General features: G+C 37.2%; 1 protein-coding gene across 1 annotated transcript in view; it reads right to left on the bottom strand.

The window, feature by feature from the left end:
* Window positions 1–24980, bottom strand: part of LOC135084220 (uncharacterized) — a 92268-nt gene that overhangs the window by 32572 nt on the left and 34716 nt on the right. Inside the window, exons 2-7 of the mRNA XM_063978956.1 lie at window positions 5576–5666; window positions 4427–5336; window positions 4117–4282; window positions 2606–2744; window positions 2139–2243; window positions 1860–1923 (exon numbers count right to left, since the gene is read on the bottom strand). Coding sequence (XP_063835026.1) covers window positions 1860–1923; window positions 2139–2243; window positions 2606–2744; window positions 4117–4282; window positions 4427–5288 — 1336 coding nt within the window. The 5' untranslated portion in view covers window positions 5289–5336; window positions 5576–5666. The remainder of the gene's footprint in view (window positions 1–1859; window positions 1924–2138; window positions 2244–2605; window positions 2745–4116; window positions 4283–4426; window positions 5337–5575; window positions 5667–24980) is intronic.

The raw sequence follows: 24980 nt of genomic DNA, 5'->3' as shown, positions 1-24980 counted from the left end.
AAAATAACTGGTACGTTTTGGTGGTTATTGGTGATTAGATTGCATTGTGGTAGAATTTGTAGAGATTTCACCGATATCTTAGTTTTGCCTTTTAACTGAATATGGATGAAGGTTATGAAATCGATGAAACTAAAACAGATTGAAGCTTACGTTTGGTTAAAATACATTAAATTAAATTGTCCCAAGGATGTGTAAAAGCGTTTTTAACAGCCTAATTACAAAAAAGAACGAGTTTTATGACTTTTTATTCATGAAACATAATGTTTAAAAGCAGCTGCGACAAACGGAAGATAGAGCTTATTAGAGAGCAGATTGAAAAAGAACCAGCAAATTATTTTCATGCATTTCATTTATGATTCTGCTCATAAGACCTATATCTTGTATGTATACACATACGACTAAGTCGCACCCCCCCTGCGTAAAGTCGCCCGTGTGCAGACGCACTAACTAGCGTTCCGAAACGGACACTAACTGTCAGTGATTAGTAGCCTGCTGAGAAACGGCGCGTTTAGCGAAAACGTCTCTACTGAGCTGAAACTGACCTGTTTACATAAGTGGTATTTAAATACTTATACCACTACAGTGTTGAAATACACATGAAAAAACCTCGGACAGACAGACGGACAGACAGACATATCGAAACTAAAAAGTCATGTTTTTTTACCGAGTTGCCATTCGGGACTATTCCTACCTCTCGTCCACCGCTGCAACTCCTGTGTAGCCAGGATCAACAGCTTGACCGCCAATAAAAACCCAACCAGTGAAGGCCAAGTTGGTCAAGAAAGTTAAACTGTCATTGTCATTCGGACCCGCAAGGAAATTAATCAGAATTTTTGAGTTGCCATAGACATTAAAAACGAAAACGTTTCGTTTCGAAAAAGAAAAATTCGAATGATTTTTAATTGATTCTTTTATCGTTGGTTTTCTGTTAATATTAAATCAAAGATAAGTAAACGGTTAAAAAGAGAAAAGTTAATAAATCAAGAGTGAGTGAAGTGAAGTGAGTTAAAACAAACTTCTATTCCATATCTAGAGCTAAAATATCAGAGAACGTTTCATCGACTCGAGAAATCTTTTAATAAAGGACTGATCGCTTTTTAACATTATCTGTATAAGGGCTTAATATGACATACGTTTGGTTATACCACAGTATAATAAAATGCCAGTAGTCTAGATATACAAATTGTCAATATCGTCCTTTTGTCATTATCAAGTCATATTTTGGTCTCAAGTGCAGGAACAGGATCCTATCTAGTTTATCAGAAGTGAATAAGGATTTAAAGTTACTCCCCACAATGCATGGCCAGATGGATTTTTGGTCCATGTCCATTCTATATGTAGTAATCCAAAAATCCAATAAAACTGGGGAAAAATTAGTCAGAACCTAACACTGCTTTAAGGTTTCAAAGCTGCTGAGACTTGACAAAATAAATCTTTAAAAACACTACAAAACCCGTTAGTATCACATTTTTAACCACCCTAACCTGATCTATCTACATGGTGGGACATAATATCCGTGTCTTCCATTCTGTGGCAGCAACTCGAGAACAATCCTTCCCAAACAGTTCACATACAAACAGAGTTTCTTTCCCATTCTACACTGTGGTGATACCCTAGACTGATGATCAGGGAGGGTCATAAAAGGGTATACGAGGCAAAAACTTGCTCGTATGACTTATTCTGTATTCCCATCGCTTTCCGACGCGATGTATAAGTAGTTCGCAATGTTATAATTGTGCAAAACTGATTTTTTGGAATTTGAATCGTAATTATAACCATTTATGGGTATTTTTTGTTTTGATAACGTACGAATGATACGTGCATGGTGGATGATGATAATTAATGGTGTAAAAACTCACCACTCGCTTGTAGCTTTCTTTCTTGGGAGTCGTCGTCCATCGATGGTTTGTTTTGGAAGAAACCCTGTGAATACAAAAATGATTTTTTTGAAATGGGTATAAAATTGTGTTGATTTGCGTACGATGAATTATAGTAGGCTTGAAAATTTTACGCCAAATTGAGGTACAAATTATAATGATACTCAAATGAAACTAAAAATGATTAATGAACTAACTTTGCGAGATATTAGAACGCGGTTTTTGCAGTTCAGAAACAAATACAATGCTACTAGAACTAACCTGCATTTGTAAATTGGCTAAATCTTCTAAATTTTTCCTCATTAGTAAGTTTTGTTGTTCGAATTCTGACACGCTATTACCAGCGCTTGACGTCGTAGACTGTTCCTGACAAAAAACAATATTCATTTTTATTTCTGGATCATCTAAGATCATAACAAATATCTCATTTACTGGTGCACTTAAGGCTAGTTTTAGATCTGTAGTTGAACCATTGTCAAATCCAGAAAACGCATATCTCGGATTTTTTACCACTTGTGATAGACACTTCACCCGTATTCACAAACGATGCTTGCTTAAGTGAAGCAGCAAGTCAAACGCACAGCGTTGAATAGAGCTCTGTGATTGGTTCGTGTGTGACCCTGTGCGTCCATGCGTACTGTGAGACCTCAAAGTATTGTTTGTGAATACCGGCGTTTAACTACGGATTAAGAAACTGGCCTCTAAACATATCACTGATCATTGATTACCTGTCCGTCAGTATCTCTAGAAACACTTAGGTCCAGGGTCTGCTCTCCATCATCAGAACCGCTGCAGTCTTCATCTTGAGCTTGAGATCGCCCAAACAACCTCATAGATTGTTGGTTAATTATTTGTAACGCCCTTTGCCTAGAACAAAAAATATAATGTCATCGACGTAAAGCAACAGTAAAGTAGGTACAGCAATTCAATGCAAATTCTTTATTAAGTATTGGCTCTGTGCACGATTACAGCGCCAACTAGCGTCCACAACTTTGTGGGCTCTGTCACATTGACATTTAAGTCGTATATTTGTGAAAAAATATCGAAATGAAAACATAACAAATATTTTCAACTAATAAATTGATGTGATACCACGATTTGGGTGGAAAAAAGGTTTTGAAATCATTTTGGTCATTCAAATCAAATGAGGTAAGTCCAAAAAGTGTGTTTAATTTTGATTGTGTCAGGGTTTGTTTACTTCATTTATAATTGTAGTTTTACAGTAAAACAAAAAGAAAAAGCTACTTTAACGGTTTCATTATATAACAGTAAATATATTTAAATGTTCCTGTATCGCTAGTAATAAATTAAATATCGTTTTCAGATCGAAATGAGTATTGTTTTGAAGACCGGGTTTGTGAGTTTTACAATATCAAATTCCAACCACAAATCGTATTTAAAGGAAAGTTGTTGGTATTGGCTGGACCAGTTCGAGATGAAGAAGAATTAAGAACAAAACAAGGGCAGAGTTCAATAATTCACGCTCTCATCATAAGGCAAACATCTGTGCACAACAACTACAGTGACTCATTTTTGTACTACCATGTTGTTAGTCTAGTTATTTCCAAATTGTAAACGGCTATTAAACCAGCCCTATCGAAATACAGTCCACTCTTTTATTTAAGTTCCCAGTAGGACCCTTTTCATGCGATTAGTTAATTATATTAAAATGTATTATGTAGAATCGCTTTGCCATTGACAGATAAATCTGATGACAGAGCTTACATTATTTCTACTTTTGACCACCATGAGCGCTGCGATCGATTATGTTACCCCCACCTAGTACTTCGCACCCAGCGAATAGGCACTTATACACGTCCCAATATAGCTTGCCCTACCCCTATTGCAGGACAGCATATTGGCTGGCGCTGAGAAGAGGTGACGGAAAAAAACCTTTAGCATCTAAACGGGACTATTCCCACCTCTCGTTCCCACCACTGCAACTCCTGTGTAGCCAGGATCTACAGCTTGACTGCCATTAAAAACCCAACCAGTGAAGGTCAAGTTTGTTCCGGGGAAAAGTTAGCATTTTAGTAAACTTATATGATAACTAGCGGTCGCCCGCGACATCGTACGCGTGGATCGACTCCACGCCCATAAAGGTGGATTTTTGCAAAATTCCTTCTTAGTGAGCACCTACGTTGTAAAAGGAACCCCCTTGCAAAATTTGAGACTCCTAGCACTTGTAGTTTTTGAGATATCGTGATGAGTGAGTCAGTCAATCAGTGGCCTTTCTTACCTCTGAGCTTCAATGTCATTATCAGGTGTCTTAGGCGGAGTAATGTTGGTGGAACCCTCATCTTCAGTAGCTGAGGAGGACCTCCGGAGACTTCTCTCAGTCCCTTCTTCTAGTCCAGAGTTGTGCCTTCTCTTCAAACTGAGAGGCAGTTGTGTGAATGGTTTGCCTGGTGAAAGAAAATGGGATTAAAACTCTACTGAAGAATAAGTAAATTACTTAACAAGCCGCAAACTAAATACATTAACTAGCCGGAAACTAAATGGAGCTCGTATTAATCAAATGAATAATTAAATTAAAAGGTAAAACCAACCTTGAAGTGCTTCTAAAGCTCTGATTTGGCCACTAATGGCATCAGCTACTTCATTCGACGATAAACCATAAATTCCAAGTAATTCCTTCATAGTGTTCATAGCGTAATCTCTCAAGATTCTATTGGTTGCATTAGATGCGTCTCCATTTTGTAGAGTCTCAGCAGTCTCCATCGGCTCCTGGCTTTCACCTAACCTATCGTTTGCATTAATATCCTGCCCCTTATTCTCCTCATCAGACTCCGATTCCCTTCTTCTAGGAGGCGAATTGGTTTTGATAAGTTGAGATATTGCAAAAGGATTTTTGGCACAAAAGGTTTTGTTTTGTAAATTACTAAAATTTAAAACGGTCCGATCCCGTTCATTAACGTGGTTCTGCAAGCTGCGGATGTAAGACCTCTGGAAGGAGTCAGACTTCTTGTCTTCGGGTAACCTGTTTTGGTAATTTGAGTCTATGTTTTCGTTTGAGTCCGTGCTCAGTCTTCTGCTGAGGTCGACGGCGCCTTTCATCAGGTTGAAGTTTTTGACGCCGATTTTGCCATAGTTGACGTCTTTGTCGTCATCGTTGACGTCGGGGGTGGTTCTGTCGTTGCCGTTGAGGGGACTGGCTGCGTCATCGTTGACGGGGCCGTTGGAGTCGTCTGAGAAGGTGGTGGCGTTGGGAGCGCATCTGGGCTTGAAGTTCTTACGTTTGTTGCGCTTCGGCATGTTGTAGTACGGAGACATGTCAGCGCTGTGCTCCTCCTGATGATCAGCTGGCTCAGGCCACGCTGCCGCCCCATGGTGAAGAAACAGGGGCTCCTCCGGCGCCGGTTGCAGTCTCTCGTGGATAGATTCTTGATGAGCAGCCATCGCGGTAGTCATTGCAGTATATGGACTCTTTCGAGGATCACAACCTGAAACGAGCCCGACCTGCAAACAATAAGCATTAGTTTAATAACCAATCAAAATCGACTCAATACATTTTAGTGTCGAATCATAACAACAGTGATTCATTTTCGATTTAAACGTAACAATGTATCGCGAGAGACAATAGTCCTTTGTTGACAGAAAGATTAGCTGAATACTGTGGAATGTTTTGAATTTAAATTTTCTCTTCATTGTTTGGAAATATTAAAATTGTATTGTTTAATACATATTGGTGCAGTTACCGAGGTAGAAACTTCATGGATCGATCATTTCTTATTTGGCTTCATAAATATTGTAATCAGTCTTCGAAGTCAGCCAATTATTGTTGATCATCTGGAACAAATGAAAGAATCCGTTAGTTACATTTGTTTTTGGATAAAAAAACATACTATGAATGTGTGTGTTTCGCCTTCAATTTAAAGAACATGGTTCTATGCGATTAAACCGAAATTATCGATATTAAATGAATAAGGCCGGCACGGCAACCTCAGAACTTATCCAAACATGCGAATTTCGCGTAAAATAATTTGAAGCAAAAACGTTGTTCCGTTTCTAGTCGAATTGACGTAATACACTATAATTTAAAAATAATGATACAAAAAAGTCACGGCAAGTAACACGCATCGATCAACCGAGTCGGTATAAAATTAATTATATTCAACATATTAGATCTATTTTCGAGAAAACGAGATTGCTCGGAGCGAGGCGAGAAAAAAAAACGTGTATTCATGTCGAAATTGGTAACGTGGTGTACAATTACTTATTAAAGCTAATACAAAGATGTGGCCTTCGCTCTCGCGGGTCACAATAAGTATCGATCTCCGGTTATCGTGAATTGGAACGTCTCAAAATCGTTGCGTTTACCCTACTTACATTTTAATTTTCGAACACTTAATTTTTAAAACGTTTTATTCAAAAACCAACCAGAGTTATTTTTTTTTTTAGAAAGTTTGACAAACATCAAGGAAACGGCCAGTAGTTTTTTGAACAAAAAGAGGTTTGCATTACGAAAAAGAATCAAACTAGTGAGAGTCTGTAGTTGTGTTAGAAAGTTAAGCTCTTCCACAGATTTGAAGGCATTAATTTTGGTGAACAAATTTTAACGGCCACCATCCGGTTTTGTTATAATGTAAGTGAATGATCTAATAAGTAATAAGAGCATGATCTGATGGAGTAAACCGACAAAAACAGCTCGCTCTGTTCATGTCATTACGTGGGCAGCTTGTTTGTATTATGGATTTTTTGACTTGAGATTACGACTTATTCTCGGACGGAAGATTGCGGTAGAGTCAGCATTCGAAACTTGTTACATTTATTATTACGGTGTTGTTTATGTTATAAGTATTGAGATAATTATAACTATTTTCCCATTTGCCAAATAGTTTGTAGAGCAGGTACTTATTAATGTTTAAGTTACATAATATTTTGAGGTGTGTAACATTTATTTTATCTGATGATGAAAAATAATAAAAGCATTACCCACTAACTATGGCCAACGAAAAAGGAATAGAGTGATAACTTTTTAAAGTTTAAAAAATAGGCAAAGGCATAAAAAGTAAAACGCTATTTTTGAATTTCGAAAATCGAACGCATTTAATTTCTAACTTTATCAAAGTTACCAAATTCAAAAAAAGAATTTGTAATAAAAAAAGAAAGAATGTCCATTTCGTACAGTTCAATCTCCGGTCACTATTTCAAAGCCTTGAGCAGAAAGAATTTAGTTCAATGAAAACAACCTATTGTTATTTGGGCACAAATAAAAAATCTCTTTGTCTAATTATCAACTTGATTAAAGTTTTTAGTTTCCATGGTGGCAAAGGTCAGAAGTTTAATTACAATTAAGTAAGACTTTTAGAAACTGATCACTGATAGTTGTTGCGAAATTGATTGTTGATGATAGAGCTGATAAGGATCCGAAGAGTTAATGTATTGCTATATGAGGGTAGGTAGGTATTGACCTGATTGTCTTGTTTCATCATAAGCTGAAAGCTGGTTTAAAATAGTTCATTATTCCTTTGGTAATAAAACCAGTTGCAATAACGCACCTAATATCACCGTACAAGATGCCACAGTGTAGGTACATGCACATACGATAGTGAAATGTCTATCAAAACTTTGGAAAAACGAACAGTAGCAAGCCACCACACATGTAAAGCTCACTCGCCTTCATGAATTGCAACAATTATACTGTATTTGGTAGTTGATGCTTTTGTATTGGAAAAACAAATGAATGAAAAACAATTGAAATACTCATTTCTCTGACGCTGGACAAATTCTAAATTTGAGTTTACGTAGAGTCACCAGTACATTAGACTTTGTTACAAAATCAGACCTATTACAACTACATAAAGTTGCCTTCGCCTTAAATAACTTTTTATTGAATAAGTACCTATACAATTAAAAATATCACTTATCTGTGTCCCACACTGGACAATTCGCCAAGATTTGAATTACGATCATGGATTCCTTAACCGTAATAATTAAAGATCACTTCCGTCGTCCTTCGTCCGCCATCTTGGATCCGATCAATATTAATAATGCGCGAGCGCATGTAATTGTCTGTTTTATTGTTATTATTGGATATTGTTCCGTCGAAGGCTCGACCGAAAATGGTGAGATTCTCTTTAAGGTATGTATTCGAGTTTTTTAGTTTTAATAACATGCAAACGGATATTGTAATGATTGATTGGTTTTGATTTAAATATGTGTGATTATTACGATACTAAATATGTATTTGGAATATTTTTTGTTTGGCTTTGCACGTTATGTTGCGTAAGATTTCCATATTAAAATAAAAGCGAGCGACAAAAAATTACGTACAAAATAAATTAAGTAGAGTACCACTCTACTAATTTACTTAGTCCTCAGATCAAGCTAGACTTTCTCATAGATTTTATTTCAACTTTCTATTTTTAAGAGAAGGTTTAAATTCAATTGGAAAAGTTATCATAAAGGTGTGTCCACTTTACACATTACACAAAGGAGTGTAATTTATGCCTTTAACACAAAAAACATAAAATCAATGGAATGTCACTCCTTTTTCTCTTAAAAACAGAAAAATATTGCATCGCGTACAATAATGATGATTTATCACTATAATAAACGTGTCATTATAGGCTGTAATTAACATAAAGAGAAAACGTCCGTCTGTATGTTTCTTTGCAATTACTACTATTAGTAGGTATCCTTGACTTTTTCTTTTCATTTGTTTTTTGTAAAAGTGTTGCTAATATTCAAGTAAGGAATTGATTTGAGCAATGATCCGAATACAAATAAGTAGGTATTAATTGAATAGAAAAGAAAGAGTAAAAAAAATTGTTTTTGTTTTGTGTTTAACGGTTTTGAATCGAGTCCATGTCAAGTCGTCAGTGTTGATAGACTCTATTTTAATTAAAACACGCATGCGATATTCCAATTACTCACTTTTGGATCACCAAATAATACTCAAGTATAACTTCTAATAAAGTACCTAAGTATTAGATTAGATAGAAACATAATTTTTAATTTCATATTTTAGTCTACTTTATTAACAGTTAATGCCTAATAATTTCCTATTTTGTATAGCACCATCTAAAGCCTGGTCCGTGAGCACGTAGAATCCCGTCCGCTTTAGCCCCATACTTACACAACGTCGATTTTTATTCATGGCTGAATATTACCATACTCTTGACAATCATTATAGTGTTTATCCCACATACATTAAACTACTTTTATCAAGGTAGAAATCACAAACCCAAAAAGTATCAAAACATAAAAATATCAAAATATTACACCAAATAATTGGTACGTAATGTTTTTTGTTACTTCCTACACCGGACAAGCTGTTATTAAAATGTTAAGTAAAACAAAAAATAGCCGCGAGCTAAATAATAAATTATAGAAAACTCGCCGATTCCAAATTACTCGCTGTATGGAAAAGATAAGACAAACGCCCACAAATTAACGAGAAAAGCATAGATGCTGTTTATTATTATTCATTTATTTTGAAATTCGAATAGGAGTCAGATTTTTCAAAAATGGAACCCCAGTTTGTACGCATAATCTTGCATGATACAGTGAAAATTCGTACTTGAATGCATTCGTACTATTAGAGGCCGGTAGATCTATTCTCATAAATAAAACACTGGATACTCATCTTTCACAGTATATTGCCTTATTTTAGATACAATTCATCACTTAGCACAAAAGCGCGCGGAGTCGTCTCCGCGCGTCCCTCTATTCTGACGTTTGATTCTCGTGTGACATTGACGTATTGTCAATGTCACTATGACAGCATCTCATTGGCTTTAACGATACCGCTATTTTAACGTTTTATATTTTTCACAATTAACAGTACTTAAAATCTAAGTGCTAATTTTCATCGTACCTAATTGAATTATGACCAATGGGTGCTAGGGGCAACTCCTGAATAACTTCTGACTCTACACTATGGGCAGGCAGGATGGTAGATACACTATGTTTTTCCTGAAAAGTGCTCATTCTAAGCTTTTGTCTTTTCCGCCCACGAATAAAACTCAATAAAACCGATCTAATTTGATTATAACCCATTCCGAAACTGTGGCCATAAAACAAGTTTGCGTTTAATTTCTTAACGATTACACATAAAAATAAGGTTTAACGCTGGTTCTAATTAAATTAAGCAATCGGTGCTTAAAAGCCCTCAAAGTTAATAGTCGGTAAATAAAACTACAATTTAAGTTTTCAACCAGAATCTCAGTTACAACGCCCTTAAAAACATCCTTAATTGTTATAATCACAAACACTATTTTTATTACCTACATGTTTACCTACTTAACTTCTCACTTATCTATAACTTTGTCTAAATAAGTTAAGGCCCAAAGCCACACTTGTTAAAAAAAAGTAATAAAATGACAAACGGAAACGGAAACTGGCGTGAGTCTAACATTACAACTTTTTTCTTTTCGGCCAGTTGCGATGAAATAAAATAAACAAAATAGTTTCTATTCTATTATTCGGAAGTCGGTGGAATAACTCAAAGCGCGCGTATTCTAAACGGTCATTATAGGCCGTAAAGTCACCAATAAAAGCGATTAGCGCCATATTTGAATATTTAAATATCGAACGGAACGGTCCCAAAATGTGAATGGAGTCGTTTGTTTGGATTCAGTGAACGTTTAGAGGTGACAGTTAGTTTACGTTTTTTATTTAGAACTCTATATGGTTTTCAACGTATTTTCTCGTGGATATGGCGTTTCTTATGTATATGACTGAATATTTGGTTCACTTATGTCTATTTAAATTATTTTTTAATTTTTTCAATCGAACTTTATTTACTGCACATTTATGTACAATTTAATGCTGTTGAAACATTGTTAAACAAATAAAATAAAATAAATATAAATGTCAGTTTATACCCAAATTAGAGCCGTTGTAACACTCTTTGTTAAACTACGTTTATTAATTTTATTTATTTATTTATACTTTAATGCCACAAAGTACATCTTTTGGCAGAGAATTAAAAGCTAAAGAAATTACTCAATAATTAATAAAGTAGGTAAACCTTCTCAGTTATGTAAAAATTTCAGTTTTTTGGATTATAATTATAATGCGCTACGAACTCTACGTAGCGTAGCGTCTACGACATTCGTAGGTCTAGATGCGCGCGCGCCGAGAGCCGAACAAATCACGAGCTTCCTAATTTGTTTACGGCGACGCATTTTGTCTTAATAACATAATTTCTTGTTCGTACGGATGTAAAGGTTAAACGGGACCGTTCTAGAGATAGACGATAAGTTTTTATCGGTGAAAAAGTAATTACAAGACACGGTCATTTCGATGTATCTCGTGTTAGAATCTTCATTTATAAATGTTAGAAGTAGTAACATATTATTAAGTTGCAAATATTTAATTTTTGTCTAACAGAAATCTTTCAAGATTCTTCGTAAATGTACCAATTTTTGCTGTCCCACCTATACACATTGATCGCCGACAATAATTTAAAGATTACCGTTAAATAACTTAAGAAACATGCTGAAATCAGCGACATAATATTTATGTTATCAAATTGACTACGAAAACAACGCGTGTACCTCGTCTTCCTTAAAGTTATTTAATAATTTCGTAATCAAATTGAAGTACACACACCTACTCTAAAATTACATATTACGTAAATATGTATCAACATGCACAGAACTCATTCCAACCAGGAAAAAATGGCGTACCATTTACAATATTCGAGGTCGAAAACGTAACTCTAATACAAACTGTTAAAAACGTCTTAATGCCTCACAATTAAACATTGAGTGTAATAACCGCCATTAAGCTCTTTCATCTACATCTAATTGGCTAACTGTCCATACCGAGAAGGAATTAATCTTTTGAAAGCTCCACAAAATTACGTTTGCCGATATTAATGGCACTACCGTCTAAGCGAATTCATTAATCCAAAAAACATCTCCTTAGTTTCAATTTTCACCGTCGTTACCCTAAGCCGCACACAAAAAGTTTATAACCAAAAAGTTCGAATTCTAAAACCAGTAGTTACCACCTCTATTCTGTTATCTAGTAAAAAACCTTTCTAGTTTTAAAAAAAGTCGACGTTCTAAATTCAAAACAGGCGTTCGAAATATGATTTAAAACGTGTTCCGGAGAAACTGGATGTTTCTAAAAACGTACATCTAGCGACCGCCATCATTATACATACGGGTAATGAGGGACTAACACGGGAGCGATGCGGACACTTTGTTAAACATTCGATTAGTTCTAATTTAAGAATGAAGCATCGTTTAGAAAATGGACCATTATTCCATTCCAACCAGCTATCAAATTATTTTTATTAAGACTATTGCATGATTATGAATGTATTTTTTTTGTAAATTAAATGCTACTTCACATTCGATGTCTTGATCTAACACAAATAATCACGAAGTACTGAAAAGAGTTGTATTATTACTGCTAAATGATCGAGCCTACAAAAACATTATCTCTCTAAAATTTTCCGTTTTATTTCAATAACAAAACGTCCCATTTGCTCATTAGTCAAACGAAGATAGTGTACTTTATAATAATATAATGTTTCAAATATTTCAAGGTTAACCGTTCTCAGCTGTCAATCATAATAAGCTATCTATCTTTGTCCGATTTACATGTACGGCTTTACATTCGTCTCGCTCTAACATACGCGCCCAATCGGCCGCCACGAGTTCTTTATTTGAAAATTTGATTTTAAATGTGGAATGAATAAGCATTATCTTAAGGAATCCGTTCTTTTATTTGAATTTTAATTTCTTTTTTCGGGCTGACTACCGGCTTCGATTTTTTCGTTTTAATCATTTTCGGCCAGGATTTTTGTTTTCAAAAGATTTATTGGATGTAAACTTTTGTTATTCGAGTGGTAAGATGCGGGATGGTTTTGTTGTTTTTGGATTTGCTTTTCGGGCGTTTCGAGAAATCAGTGGATTCGAAATCTTTTAAAAGATGAATATTTAGTTGAATGATTATCTTTTGGACCCTTTTCAAACGTCCTTGCTTGGGTTATTAGCGAAGAAATAAATTTTGAATACAATGATACAACTGTAATCAAAGTATTTGAGAGCTATTATGATATTTGGATAGTACAAAACGTTAATGTCACGCATCCGTGCGTTTGAATGTGTTAATAATGATGTGAAATAGAACGTCATTGCACGCGGTTCCAAATGATGTTTGCTTTCTCAAATCAATATTGAATTTTAGTAGTAGAGTCTATACTTGTACAGCTATTTAGTAAATTAATAGTAAAACTTAAAGACAAAGCAAAGCCACGGGCTCCTGTTAGTTCGCCGATAAAATTCGTTTTGTTTTGTTTATGATATTGGATACGGCGTGTTAATGCAAAAGGAATTCTTTCAAGAATTTGTCGAGTTTGTTATTGTAAGACAACGCTCTAGACGGCCATTGCAGAATCAGCGTCTGGGAGAGCCCACGTTTGTAAATTTTGCGAATGTTGTATTATTTGGAAGTTATTTTATCGTTCAATGTAAAGATGACTCATTATTAAGTAGTTGCTGAGCCAATATCATTGAAGAGTTAACTAAAGGTCGGTTTCAGTTAAAAGATTTACTAAATGATATAAACGTGTATTGTCACAGAGACATTTAAAAAGGGCCGCGATTATAAGTAGAGGACGAACTGTAACAATTTTAATGCAAATGTCTCATATAGTCTAATAAAGATCAAAGGTTATGTAAAAAGACCTGTACAGTTGAAAGGGGCTCACTTAAACGAGGGTAAGACGACCCCTCACTTTTGACCGCGGCTATCAACATAGCAACAACAGGTAGAGTTAAGACGAAGTCGTTCTAAAGGCATTATTAGTATTAAGAACAAAAGACCACCTGAATGAGAGACCTACCACCGCATTCGCAATAACAAGTCCTACGCATGGATCCTCGAAACACCTCGCTACAGTAACACTACACTCGTACGACGCAAAAACACCATCAAACAACATACGCTCGCTTAGAAGACCATAGTTTCTTCTCGGAATCATTCCCCATATCAAAACATCACTCGCAAACTTACCTCCACACCCAACCACTTAATTCAAACCTTATTATGTAACCACTAAGGTACACACTAAAACAATTGACGACTCAATTCGAATTGTCTTAATAAAGATTTGAATAAATGGAAACATTTGAAATTGGAACGGGTGCGTCGACAAGAATGCGAGAGTTAATCGCATCTTTAATTACGAATGGCTAAGGTCGAGATTGCAACAGCTTGGCAACGATCAAATGTTCAGTTGCTAAGTTATTTTTTATGGCGGCACTGAAAGCTTGCGCGTCGTTTTTCTGCCAGCACCAAATATTTTTAGTGTTTTCAAGAATTATTTTAGGCTTGTAACCAGTGCCGTATTATCCATAAGGCACTTTAGGCCAGTGCCTAGGGGCCCACTATGGCCAGGGGCCCACTATGACCCAGGACTCCCGATAAAAAAATGGAAAAAAAAAGTTAAATATTATTTTTATGCAACAAAACTCAAACCTTCCTCAAAACTTCGCCTTATTTTGGTTTACACATTCAATCGTCATATTTTGATACTGTAGAACCTAATTAATTTTCGTGACGTTAGCATTACTGCTTTGGTTTACATGACAGGTCGACGGTCGACGCCCTTCAGAGGCTAAAAAGCCTCACTGCGGAGGCTAGGGAGAGGGCTGAGGGTGTGTTGGCTGTATCATTCGATATAGCCAACGCTTTCAATACCATCCCTCATTCCACCATACTCTAGGCACTAAAACATCACAGAGTGCCTCAGTACCTTTGAGCGCTGCTGGCCGATTCCTTACGGGACCGCGAAGTCCTGTATGTTAACAGAGACGGCCAGCTCAAACGGCGCGGTGTAGCCAGCGGGGTTCCGCAGGGTTCGGTGCTCGGTCCACTCTTGTGGAACCTAGACTTCAACTGGCTCCTCCGGGGCGTCCTTCTCGCGGGCATGAGTGTCATATGCTATGCGGATGACACTCCGGTCACTGCCCGGGGAAGACATTTGGGGCCGCGGTACGGCTGGTGTCGGCGGGCGGCACATTAGTCGCTCACAGAATACGACGCCTCGGCCTGAAAGTCGCGCTGGAGAAGATACTGAGGCCTCTTCTTTCCGGGGCCTCGCCAGCGCGCCCCTCCCGACGCGTTGAGGACGTTAGGATTGACGTCAAAGGCCAATATTATTATGGCGCCCCAGTCTGGGCACTCAACAAGAGGGAGAATGCTGCCCTTCTGCGCAGACCCCAGCGGGCTATAGCGCAGAGGGTCGCAAGGACCTACCGCACGGTAGGGCACGCTGCGGCGTGTGACCTCGCTGGTACTCCTCCTTGGGAGCTAGAAGCTGGGGTCTTGTCTGTCATCTATCACTGGATGGCAGACCAGTAGGCCTAAGATGCGCGCCGTGATAACTTTTATCGACGTCAAAATGTATGGGCAAAATCGATAAAATGGCGTGATAACCGCTTATCGCGCGCGCATCTTAGGCCTACAGAAAGCGCGTGGAAAGCGCCCGGCCCCGGAGCGGTGCGGCGCCGTCACGAAGACATGCCTCGTGCGCAGTTTGGCCGCCATTGATCCTGTTCTGGACCAATGGTTGGAACGACCGCACGGTTTCATCACGTTCCGTCTGGCGCAGTTGCTGACCGGGCATGGCTGCTTCGGTTCGTACCTGCATAGAATCGGGCGAGAGGTATCCCCGTGTGCCACAAATGTGGCGCGGCGGAAGACACGGTGCAGCACACCCTCGCGGTCTGCACAGGCTGGGAGGAGCAGCGCCGTGTCCTCACTGTGGTCGTGGGCCGGGATCTTTCGCTTCCGAACCTGGTCATCGCCATGCTGGGAAGTGAAGGATGCTGGAAGGTGGTCGCCTCCTTTTGCGAAGAGGTCATCCTTCAGAAGGAGGCAGCGGAGCGCGAGCGGGAGAACGATCCTCTCGCCCCATCGCTCCGCAGGCGGAGAAGGGGCCGAAGAAGGCGGTTGTACGAGAGTAGAACACTCAGCCCCCAGGTGGCGGCCAGCAGGCCGGGGGTGCGGGGGCACCCTTGTCACCTTCGTCTGACGGGAACGGCTTGGGGGGCGTGTAGGGTCCGCCGTGTAGGCGAGCTGTCGCTGTAGCGTGGTGTCGCGGAAGTCTAAGGCTACGGCCGGATACTCGCGACACCCCCACTCGGGCTACGAAGGAACGCCGCGGAGGTTTTAGTCTGTATACCCCGTCCTTTTCCCTTTTTAGGGCGCCGGGAGTCCCACACACTACCCTGTCCCCCGGCAGTGGTGACGGTGCGCAAAGCATTTCCTCCGCGACAAAAAAAAAAAGGGGGGCCCAAAACGAGCTGTGCCTAGGGGCCCCGAGATGGTTAATCCGGCCCTGCTTGTAACCAGACCGAGCAATAGAATCCGTCTATACTTAAAAGGAAGTTGAAACTTTGTAACTAAGCGAATAAAGACTGTTTTGCTGTCGTTAACATAGTTAATACTTAAGTTTGACTAACTACTTAGTATCTTTAACAATATCCAATTGAAAATTTCCACCTTGTGCCTACGCCATTTTCCTGTCGTCAAAGGACAGACGGACATGTTGAAATGCGTTGGTCTATGCTATCTGTGTGCGGAATATCTAATGATAAACTGACATATTAATGATTATTGTATATTAATAACAGACACTTTAGTCATATTAAGGCGGTAAATATGTTAATGGTTTTTCTTAGAATTACTAGGTAAAGACGTCTACAGGTTTTTGGCGAAGAACTATAATTAAATACATTAACTTTTATAGTTTATTTTTACTTTTTAAATGTATCTAGCAGAACATTTTTGACAACGATCAAAACACAATGACCTCTTTAACAATTTTGCGATAAAATACTTATATTGCCAAAATTAAAACACACCGGATATTTGATTCGAGCTACACCTGTTTTTAATTTAAAATCTATAAAACGCGCGCCTTCAAACCGAAAGGTGGTTTAATTGAACATTTTATAATGTACGTTAGTTGTTTGCTACGTAAGATTTCTAGGTCACAATTGGGCAACCGTTATTGATATATTTACGTAATTTGAGTAGACATGCCAAGCGGAATTTATCTCAAAAGATCTCCGTTCAATATTTTGCAAAACGAACTATCATTTGTACCAGCTCCGTTCCAAAAATGAGTCCACACAACAAAGAAACTTATTTGAACCATAAATCAATGTTCTCGCGGGTCCACCAACACTGGCCTGTTGCATAGGTAACAATGTACGCAACATTTTTACAATGAATTCCATTTGCTACACAATAGAGCACACACGATTCCAAATTCAAATTTCAATTTTAAAAAAGAACAGCCTACGCTCGCCGCCGCGTGAATTTCAAATATGGAACGCATTATATTCTGATTTCTTATTCTTAATTCGAATTCAATTATTATTTTCAATTACCGTGGGCCGCGTAGTATTGTCCTAGTTTTTGAAGGAACATTGTTTATGGTAATGTTGGTGTTCGCAGAATTTGAATAAGCCAGCGCTCGAGCGCACGAGGCAGAATGTAAAAACATTACGTTTCGTGCGCACCAATTTATGATTTTGTAAGTTTTACAGCTTTGTGTCTAACTTTCTAATAAGAGTGTTAAAAATGAACCACAGTATTACGTTGTCTAAGAGCTTTATTTGGTACTTAGAGACGACTCTTTTGTAAACATGCCTGTTTCTGTAGCGCCAAAAACAATAATAACAAAGTCGAAATTCGAATGACCAATAAGAAAGGCCGAAACAACGGATGAAGAAATTTCAAGCAAGTTCCGAGATTACAATTTCGACCGGCTAGATAATTCGCTATTAGCATACAAAGGAGAATTACCGTCGCTGTGCGTCCGTATGTCATAGCACTTATATTATAGAGGCCACGCCTCGTGTTGCTGTCATATGTACCCTAATTAGGTATGGTTACGTTACGAAGTACTTTGTTTGCATTATGTGCAATGATGAACCGAAAAGTAAATAAGCTGTTGGAAAGGTTGAAGATGCTCTAGTTTTGTTGAGTCATAGGCAAAGTATTCTTAATTGTATAGTTTTACTGAAAAAACATTATTCTATCTTCTACATGGCTTTATATAGCTATGAAGATAAAAATGCCAAAATGTCAAAAAATTTCATCGAAAACGTAACACAACGAGGTATACAAACGTAGCAAACTGCGGAACGATACAGTTTCAGCCGAAGCTTTGAATATGTAAACCTTTCAAAATAACAAAGACAATTAACAAAAATGGAACGACAAAATCGTACTGGCACGTAACAAAAAAGTGCGGAAGCTCTCCCAATTAAAAAGCGTAGAATATTGTCTATGCGCGACCGTTAACGGACAGTAAAACAATTGGACGTTTATGTAAGAAATGACCAGGAAACAGTGGTGGGGTTTACTTAGAAGTTTGACATTAAATTCTTGACACTTTCTCGGTGGATTCATAAATTTCCGGTGAGTTGTATTGCTACCGCGATCACGTTTGACCGATTGCGTACGCACACATGCGAGAGGTCCCTAAGGCATACTTTTTGATATGCAAGTTTCTATGTCGCGAACGATCGTAGGAATGCGCGGGAGTGTAATGCTTAAGGATTGCATAATAGTTGTAAAGTACTGTAGTATTTTATTTCTATTTCAGGTTCAAAGCTCTGGTCATTCATAATTTCAGTGAAACAAGAAGAAAGCATAAATTATGAAACTAGCCACACTCTCAGCTATTATTCTTACTCTATTATGCCTCTTAAATAGCTACTGAGAAGTTAACGTCAACTTAAAAAAACACCGTTATTAAAAGCTATTTTAATTGCTCAATCGCAATCGAATTTCAAATGTGGGTGGAGAAATTTTGAAAATAGAATTGTTTACGGTCGCAATAAGCTGATTGTCGCTTGACAGCTCGCGTGCGCGAGGAATTAAAATATTGTCAGTGTCTATGGTTTATAGGCCAGTTCTACACTGTGTAATAAAATTATTAATTATACATAATAATCAAATAACCTCTTTTTTATCGACATCGAGGAAGCTCTTGGCCTGCATCTCACCTGATGGAAATTAATTATCAGGCTGAAGGTGGAAGCGAGCTTCACCCGGAATCCTCAACCACAGAGAAACTGGCTATTTTACCTCTAACTTTCGGAACACAACAATGCTGGTAATATTTATGCTGAAGTAGTATTTGTTTTACCGAATCAAATAATTCATGTATCTAGCAAAACCTTCACACTATTATTTTCAACTTAATATCGAAATGCAGTTATTAAATTGATTTCCGGATAACGAATTCGGGTGTAACTGATTCAAATATGAATCACCGTGACATTCCTACCAATCTTTTGTTTTATAGTGTCACCACAGCTTATACTTGTCATTCCATATTCAGAAACCATAGCGAGAATGATGTCCCACGTCATTGTTTATAAATCCAACCTCTTGAAAGTCATTTGTGAATAATAACCACTTTGGATTACTTGACAGAAATATTTGAGTTCTGTTGAAATCAACATAACTATGATGTACTCGTACCTATGTAAACTATATGAACGTTGAACATACCTAAGTTGTGTTATGTGTTAGGGCTTTTTCTCTTAAAGACGTCCCGTTTTTTGCAGGAACTGTTTTACAGGATCACGTTTAGTATACGTGTTTTGATATAAACGTACACACAACATCCCGTTTGCAGTGTCCCGCAAAAACCGATCCGTTTAAATTTGGAATTCGAATTTCAAACACACAATTCGATTCTGCTGAATCCTGTAAAACTGGATTTCATAATGTGAATTTTACGAACGTGCCTAAGTTGTGTTGATCTTAATGCTTTCGTCTGTAGCTTAGATTTCTTAATCATCTGACACATACATCCATCGCTGTATAGCTTATCTTTAATTGTATATTTTGACCATTATTTTAAAAAATAAACTTGTTACCTTTCAAAACATTACCTAACGTGAAATTAAATTGCGTAAAAGCCGACTTTTCGCTTTGACAAAGCCTAGAGTAATTACACAGTGACGTCATCAGTCCAGTTCGTTTTAAAACAGACAGTTTCGGATCGAGAAAGATTTACGACTCACTAACTGACTAACTGTACTCAAATTTGGCAGTCCGCGCGAATTGCTTAAAATGTTAAAATGTTTTTGTAATAAACAATTTGTCTTACTTTTCAAATGCAGAGCGGTTTCAAAATTGATGTATTGCAGAGTTAAATGCGTCCACCATTTACCGGAACGCAATGGGTTATCGAAAATTTAGTAATGGTTTGTCAAAGGTTTTTATTTTTCTGAAAATGGGCAGGCGTTTTGCAATAGGGTTAAATTCAAATTCATTTATTTTGCAAGTAGGCTTAAAAAAGCTCTTTTAGACATCCCAGTATCCCTGCTTCGGAAGTACAAAATATCATCATCATCATCATCTCAGCCATAGGACGTCCACTGCTGAACATAGGCCTCCCCCAATGCTTTCCATGTTACCCTGTTGGTCGCGGCCTGCGTCCAGCGCCTTCCTGCTACCTTTACGATGTCATCGGTCCATCTAGTAGGTGGACGTCCCAATGTGGGAGTACAAATGGGCCAGTGTAACAAACTCAGTTATTTAAACTCTTTATCTAAACTTTATTTTTGAAAATTATTGTTCTAATGTTTGTAAGTACCACTGTCTACTCTTAAGAAAAACTAATGCCAGCTGTATACTCCCTAATCAGAGCTTTTATGATAGTAAAAAACATACAGGCCATTGCCCCCACAATGTTCCCAGATACTCGAGTGTTTTATAGTGAAAACACTTCAAAACGTATATTACTATTTCCATACATTAATTACATACACCCACACACGCATAACGCGTACATGTGTATGAGTAATTATAAGATAAACATGTGGTTTGAAGAGTCGGATACCTACTTTAGGAATATTGAGATGGTTGGTTTATATTTACTTGACTTTATCAGTACATAAAATACAATTTAATAATAATTGTTACACATATTAAGGTGACTTCGAAGACCAGCTGTAGCTATATGCAATAAAAAGAATACGTGGCATTGCGCACGTATGACCGATGCTTTATTGAATAATAAAATGAGCAAGTTTCAAACGAAAACCCATTTTAAAAATATAATTGCTTATTGTATCGTAGTCTATGGAAATGTTACTGGCAGCACGCGTCGCGTAGCAGGAAAAAAACCCGTTCCACATTCAAATTTGTTTGAATTTGAATATGTACGCGATTGTCATTGGCTGACAATCAATCATTACAATTTTCGAATTTCGAACGTCACGAACGTTTGATTTCAATCAGTAACTAGCTAAGGAATCCGAGTGCGACATTTTTTCTGTGAACCGTAATCATGTTTTTATTTATTTTTGTTACCATTATTTTTTATTAACATTTGGTGTTTGAAACAGGCTTGTAATAGGCAAAATAACAAATTTAAAACAAAGAAATTGTAAGTCGTTTTATAAACAACTAATAATAATAACACTAAAACTGTCGAGTAACCGAGATTAGAAGTACCTTCAAAATATTCCGTCAAAGTACTTTTGTGTTGTTTTTAAGCATTCAACAGTTCCGGAGTTGAGTATGGGACATACAGACAAACACTCAGACTCAACAGAATTTACATTATTTCGAGTATTGACATTCGGATTTGGGAATCTTAGATGTGAGATGTGGGAGAAAATATTGATTTTCGGATCTTTTGAGAGGCTCTGTTAAGACATTATACACATTACTATGGGAAAGTAATAGAAGTTATCAAGTAATGTAGAGACACCTTATGTGTGAAATCAAGGAAAAGTTTTGTTATATCCAGTAATATTTTTATTTTTAATCTTTATACAGGCTAATTTACTTATAAATAAATAGTTTTTATAAGTAGTCCTAAAATTTGGAACTCTATTCTCGACCCGCCTGCGTGGCAAAGAGTGAAAAAAACAAACCCACCTCCCAAAATAGAGCGATCATGAAATCAAAGCTACAATATCCAAAGTCGAAATCCAATTTTTTTTTATTTACATAGGCTATCAAAATAATGAAATCAAAATAAAAAAAACCTCAAATAATTAAAGAAAAAAAATTTAAGACTAATAAAAAGTTCAAAGTATTAAACCTACACCACCGCCCGTTTGTGTGGTAAGTTTTCCAACCAATTATTTTCCATTCAAAACTTCAAATCTCACAATTATATTCAGATCTCACGAAATCCTAAAACAAAGATATTAATTAACATTTACCGGGTCCGATAATGGCGATAATGACCGCTTTCCGTCAAACCCGAATTTGTAATAGAAATCTGACGAACAGACAAGTAAAAGTACCGTAAAAGCCCCCGGCTATTCGACTTAGCTTAATAATGTATTTAATTCCGAGCAATTGTAATAAGAGGCCAATTTCGCAATGAGTAGGTAGTTACAGAAGCGACGGTAGGCATAATATCCGCGGGGAACATCAAGTTTGATCGAGCGCTCGTCACACGCTTGTTTGGGTTTGATTTAAACATTTTTTTTAATAGTGATTAAGTAGAGTTATAATGGATCTTATAATATGGTTTACTGCGTACTGCTTATATTCGCTATCGATTTCGATTCGATATACAATGTCTTGGGGCGTAAGGAAGTAAAATAAAATTAATATGTAGGTAATTACTCAAATGCTACAATTTACATCGATTTGATAAAGTGGATTAATTACTAAATTCTAAAATTTTAATATTTAAAGCAGATACTAATAATATCGGCGACGATCAAAGAAATAACACGAGCATATTATGACATTCGACCACAAAAAACTTGTGATTATAATTTAACACGTAATTAATTAAAATTGTAGTCAAATGTACCAAAATTGGGAAAGCGCCGCGGGCGCAAATTCAAATAACAACTTATTGATTATGTAAATCGATTTCGGTGTCTGTCGGTTTTAATTTATCGATCGATATTCGGTATCAATGTTGACAAAATCTTTATATTTGTGCCTAATGGCTGCGAGCGAGTGCCGCATTGTGAGAACACGTGGCTATGGGGTAGCGACAGCAAAATACTATTCATAGTTTCTTTTTTTTATTCAAATCTTTTTCATATTCCTTATTGAGGAAGAAGTTGTGAAGAAAGTAAAAGCAACATACATACAAGAATAAAGTAAAAAAAGACTGCAGTTTGATTAAATTGAGTCAAATTAAAGTAGTTTCATTTACTCAAGTGACTTGAAACTATTTTATTTGTATCCCATAAATGTAAAGAAATACAATTTGTAATCAAAAAGTAACAATAATGTTCATGTCAAACTTGAACTATTATTGTACAAGATAAAGGTGCCTGAAAATACAATAAAAACAAATTAAAACATTCCCAAAAACACGGGGTCACGTAACTCATTGTTTAAACACTCGTGCCATTTCCAAACACAGCGATCAATCCCAGATTGTATCAAATGTTCAATGTTGCAAACATGTACTTTAAGACGTGCCAGAATTGATATCATTAATCATAATACCCACGGAGTGAGTTATGTCACAGAGATGTCAACGCACACAAAGGTTACGTCATGTACCAAGAACATACACGTACATATGTGTCAGATATCTTTGATGTGTGCGGCAAATCCCATGTGATCGATCCGAAAATTAATTAAACGTAACTTAGAACATTGACCAACCGCAGATCTGTCAGATTGCACCGTAGGCAATTAACCGGAGTGGGCCTACTGGTTTTCTTTTGAGCTATGACATTCGTAACTCAGCAAGTAGCTGTGCCGACCGTACTGGTTTTATCGGAGTCGTGCATCAGAGTTAGCATTATTTTGAGAAGTAATTATTAATGTTAAGTTACCGAATTTCAGGTCGTTGCAGCACAGTCGTCCGGGTACGCAACAATGGGCTAATGAATAGAAAACTGGACAGTCCAAGTAGCCGATATCTCGCCCAGATAAATGATGAATGCGTTTTCGGTAGATCATTTTTTTGGGTGTAATTAAAAACGGAATGCAGAGGTTTTATTGCTTGAGAGGGCAAACAGGCCCGTTCTGATTTACTCGTAGTTACATCGGCTGCGATCTTCAAAATCTGACATAATATCGCTAACTTCAACCAACCACAGTTCTGATTTGATTGTTAAACGCCCGTGAGAATTTGAGGCCATCTGGTATTATTACCTCGTTATTGGAAAGCGAAAAATATTTTAGCGGACATAATAACTGGCAGAAAAACGGCGTAGACGATGATTTCGGTAAAGAATTCGGCGGTTGTTCGCTCGTCCATTTTATTCGGAACTCCGACGTAAATTTGACAAAAGAATTTTATGAACGTATAAATTCGGGATGTCTGGGGCTTCATCCGATCGGTACACTTTAATACGTCGGCCAGTTTCTGGGAAACGTACTTTTTGCGGGCAACACAGATCGCAAGTTGTTCAATTACAGTCGAAATTAATGATTGAACACAATTTAAAAGTGTGCGATGATGTGTACACACGGGAACACGTACAGGACCTTACAATAGGATTACATCGCCGTAAATGGTGCTGAATAACCAGTTGAAGCCAGTTATGACCGCTTATGATTCCCTTATAGTTGCTGCATACATTTTTGTAGCTTTTGTTTCGAATAGAACTGTGTCCGCGCATTTTAATTCGGTCTTAGGACGGCTAATGTCGTGAGTCACATGGATTTTATTTTAATGCAAATTGATCTTTGTCTGTAATCCAATACGTATTAATTTTATTAACTTGGACATTATTATATCATTGTATTCATATAGCAATTGCCTCTGTATAGATTCATAAAATATATTAGGTAGAAGACATCAATTGATGACCATGAAACCGCATTTAGGTAAAATCAATTTAATTATTATTTTGTCAAAACAACACCAAGAAGTAAAATCAATTGTATTGTAAAAAGTGTCGCATCTACAAACTAATCTCTTCTTCTCAAGATTACATTTAACAAGAACTAAACAAATTGCCGCATTTTACAAGGAAAAGCTTACAATACAGAAGTTCAGAGATAGGCATTCGCCATAATTGGAGTTATCGGATCGTAAATAAAGTCCCGACCGTAGAGTCTAGACCGGATGCCTTTCTGTGGCGTTGTAGAAACGCCGACGCGTAACGAAACGCCAAGCAATGATAGCAAGCAGTTGCTTCTAAAACTCTTTGTGGAATA

The sequence above is a fragment of the Ostrinia nubilalis genome, chromosome 25 (assembly GCF_963855985.1).
Source record: "Ostrinia nubilalis chromosome 25, ilOstNubi1.1, whole genome shotgun sequence".
Taxonomy (NCBI): Eukaryota; Metazoa; Arthropoda; class Insecta; order Lepidoptera; family Crambidae; genus Ostrinia; species Ostrinia nubilalis.
Note: the sequence above shows the minus strand (reverse complement) of the source record. Positions and strands in the feature narration are given on the sequence as shown.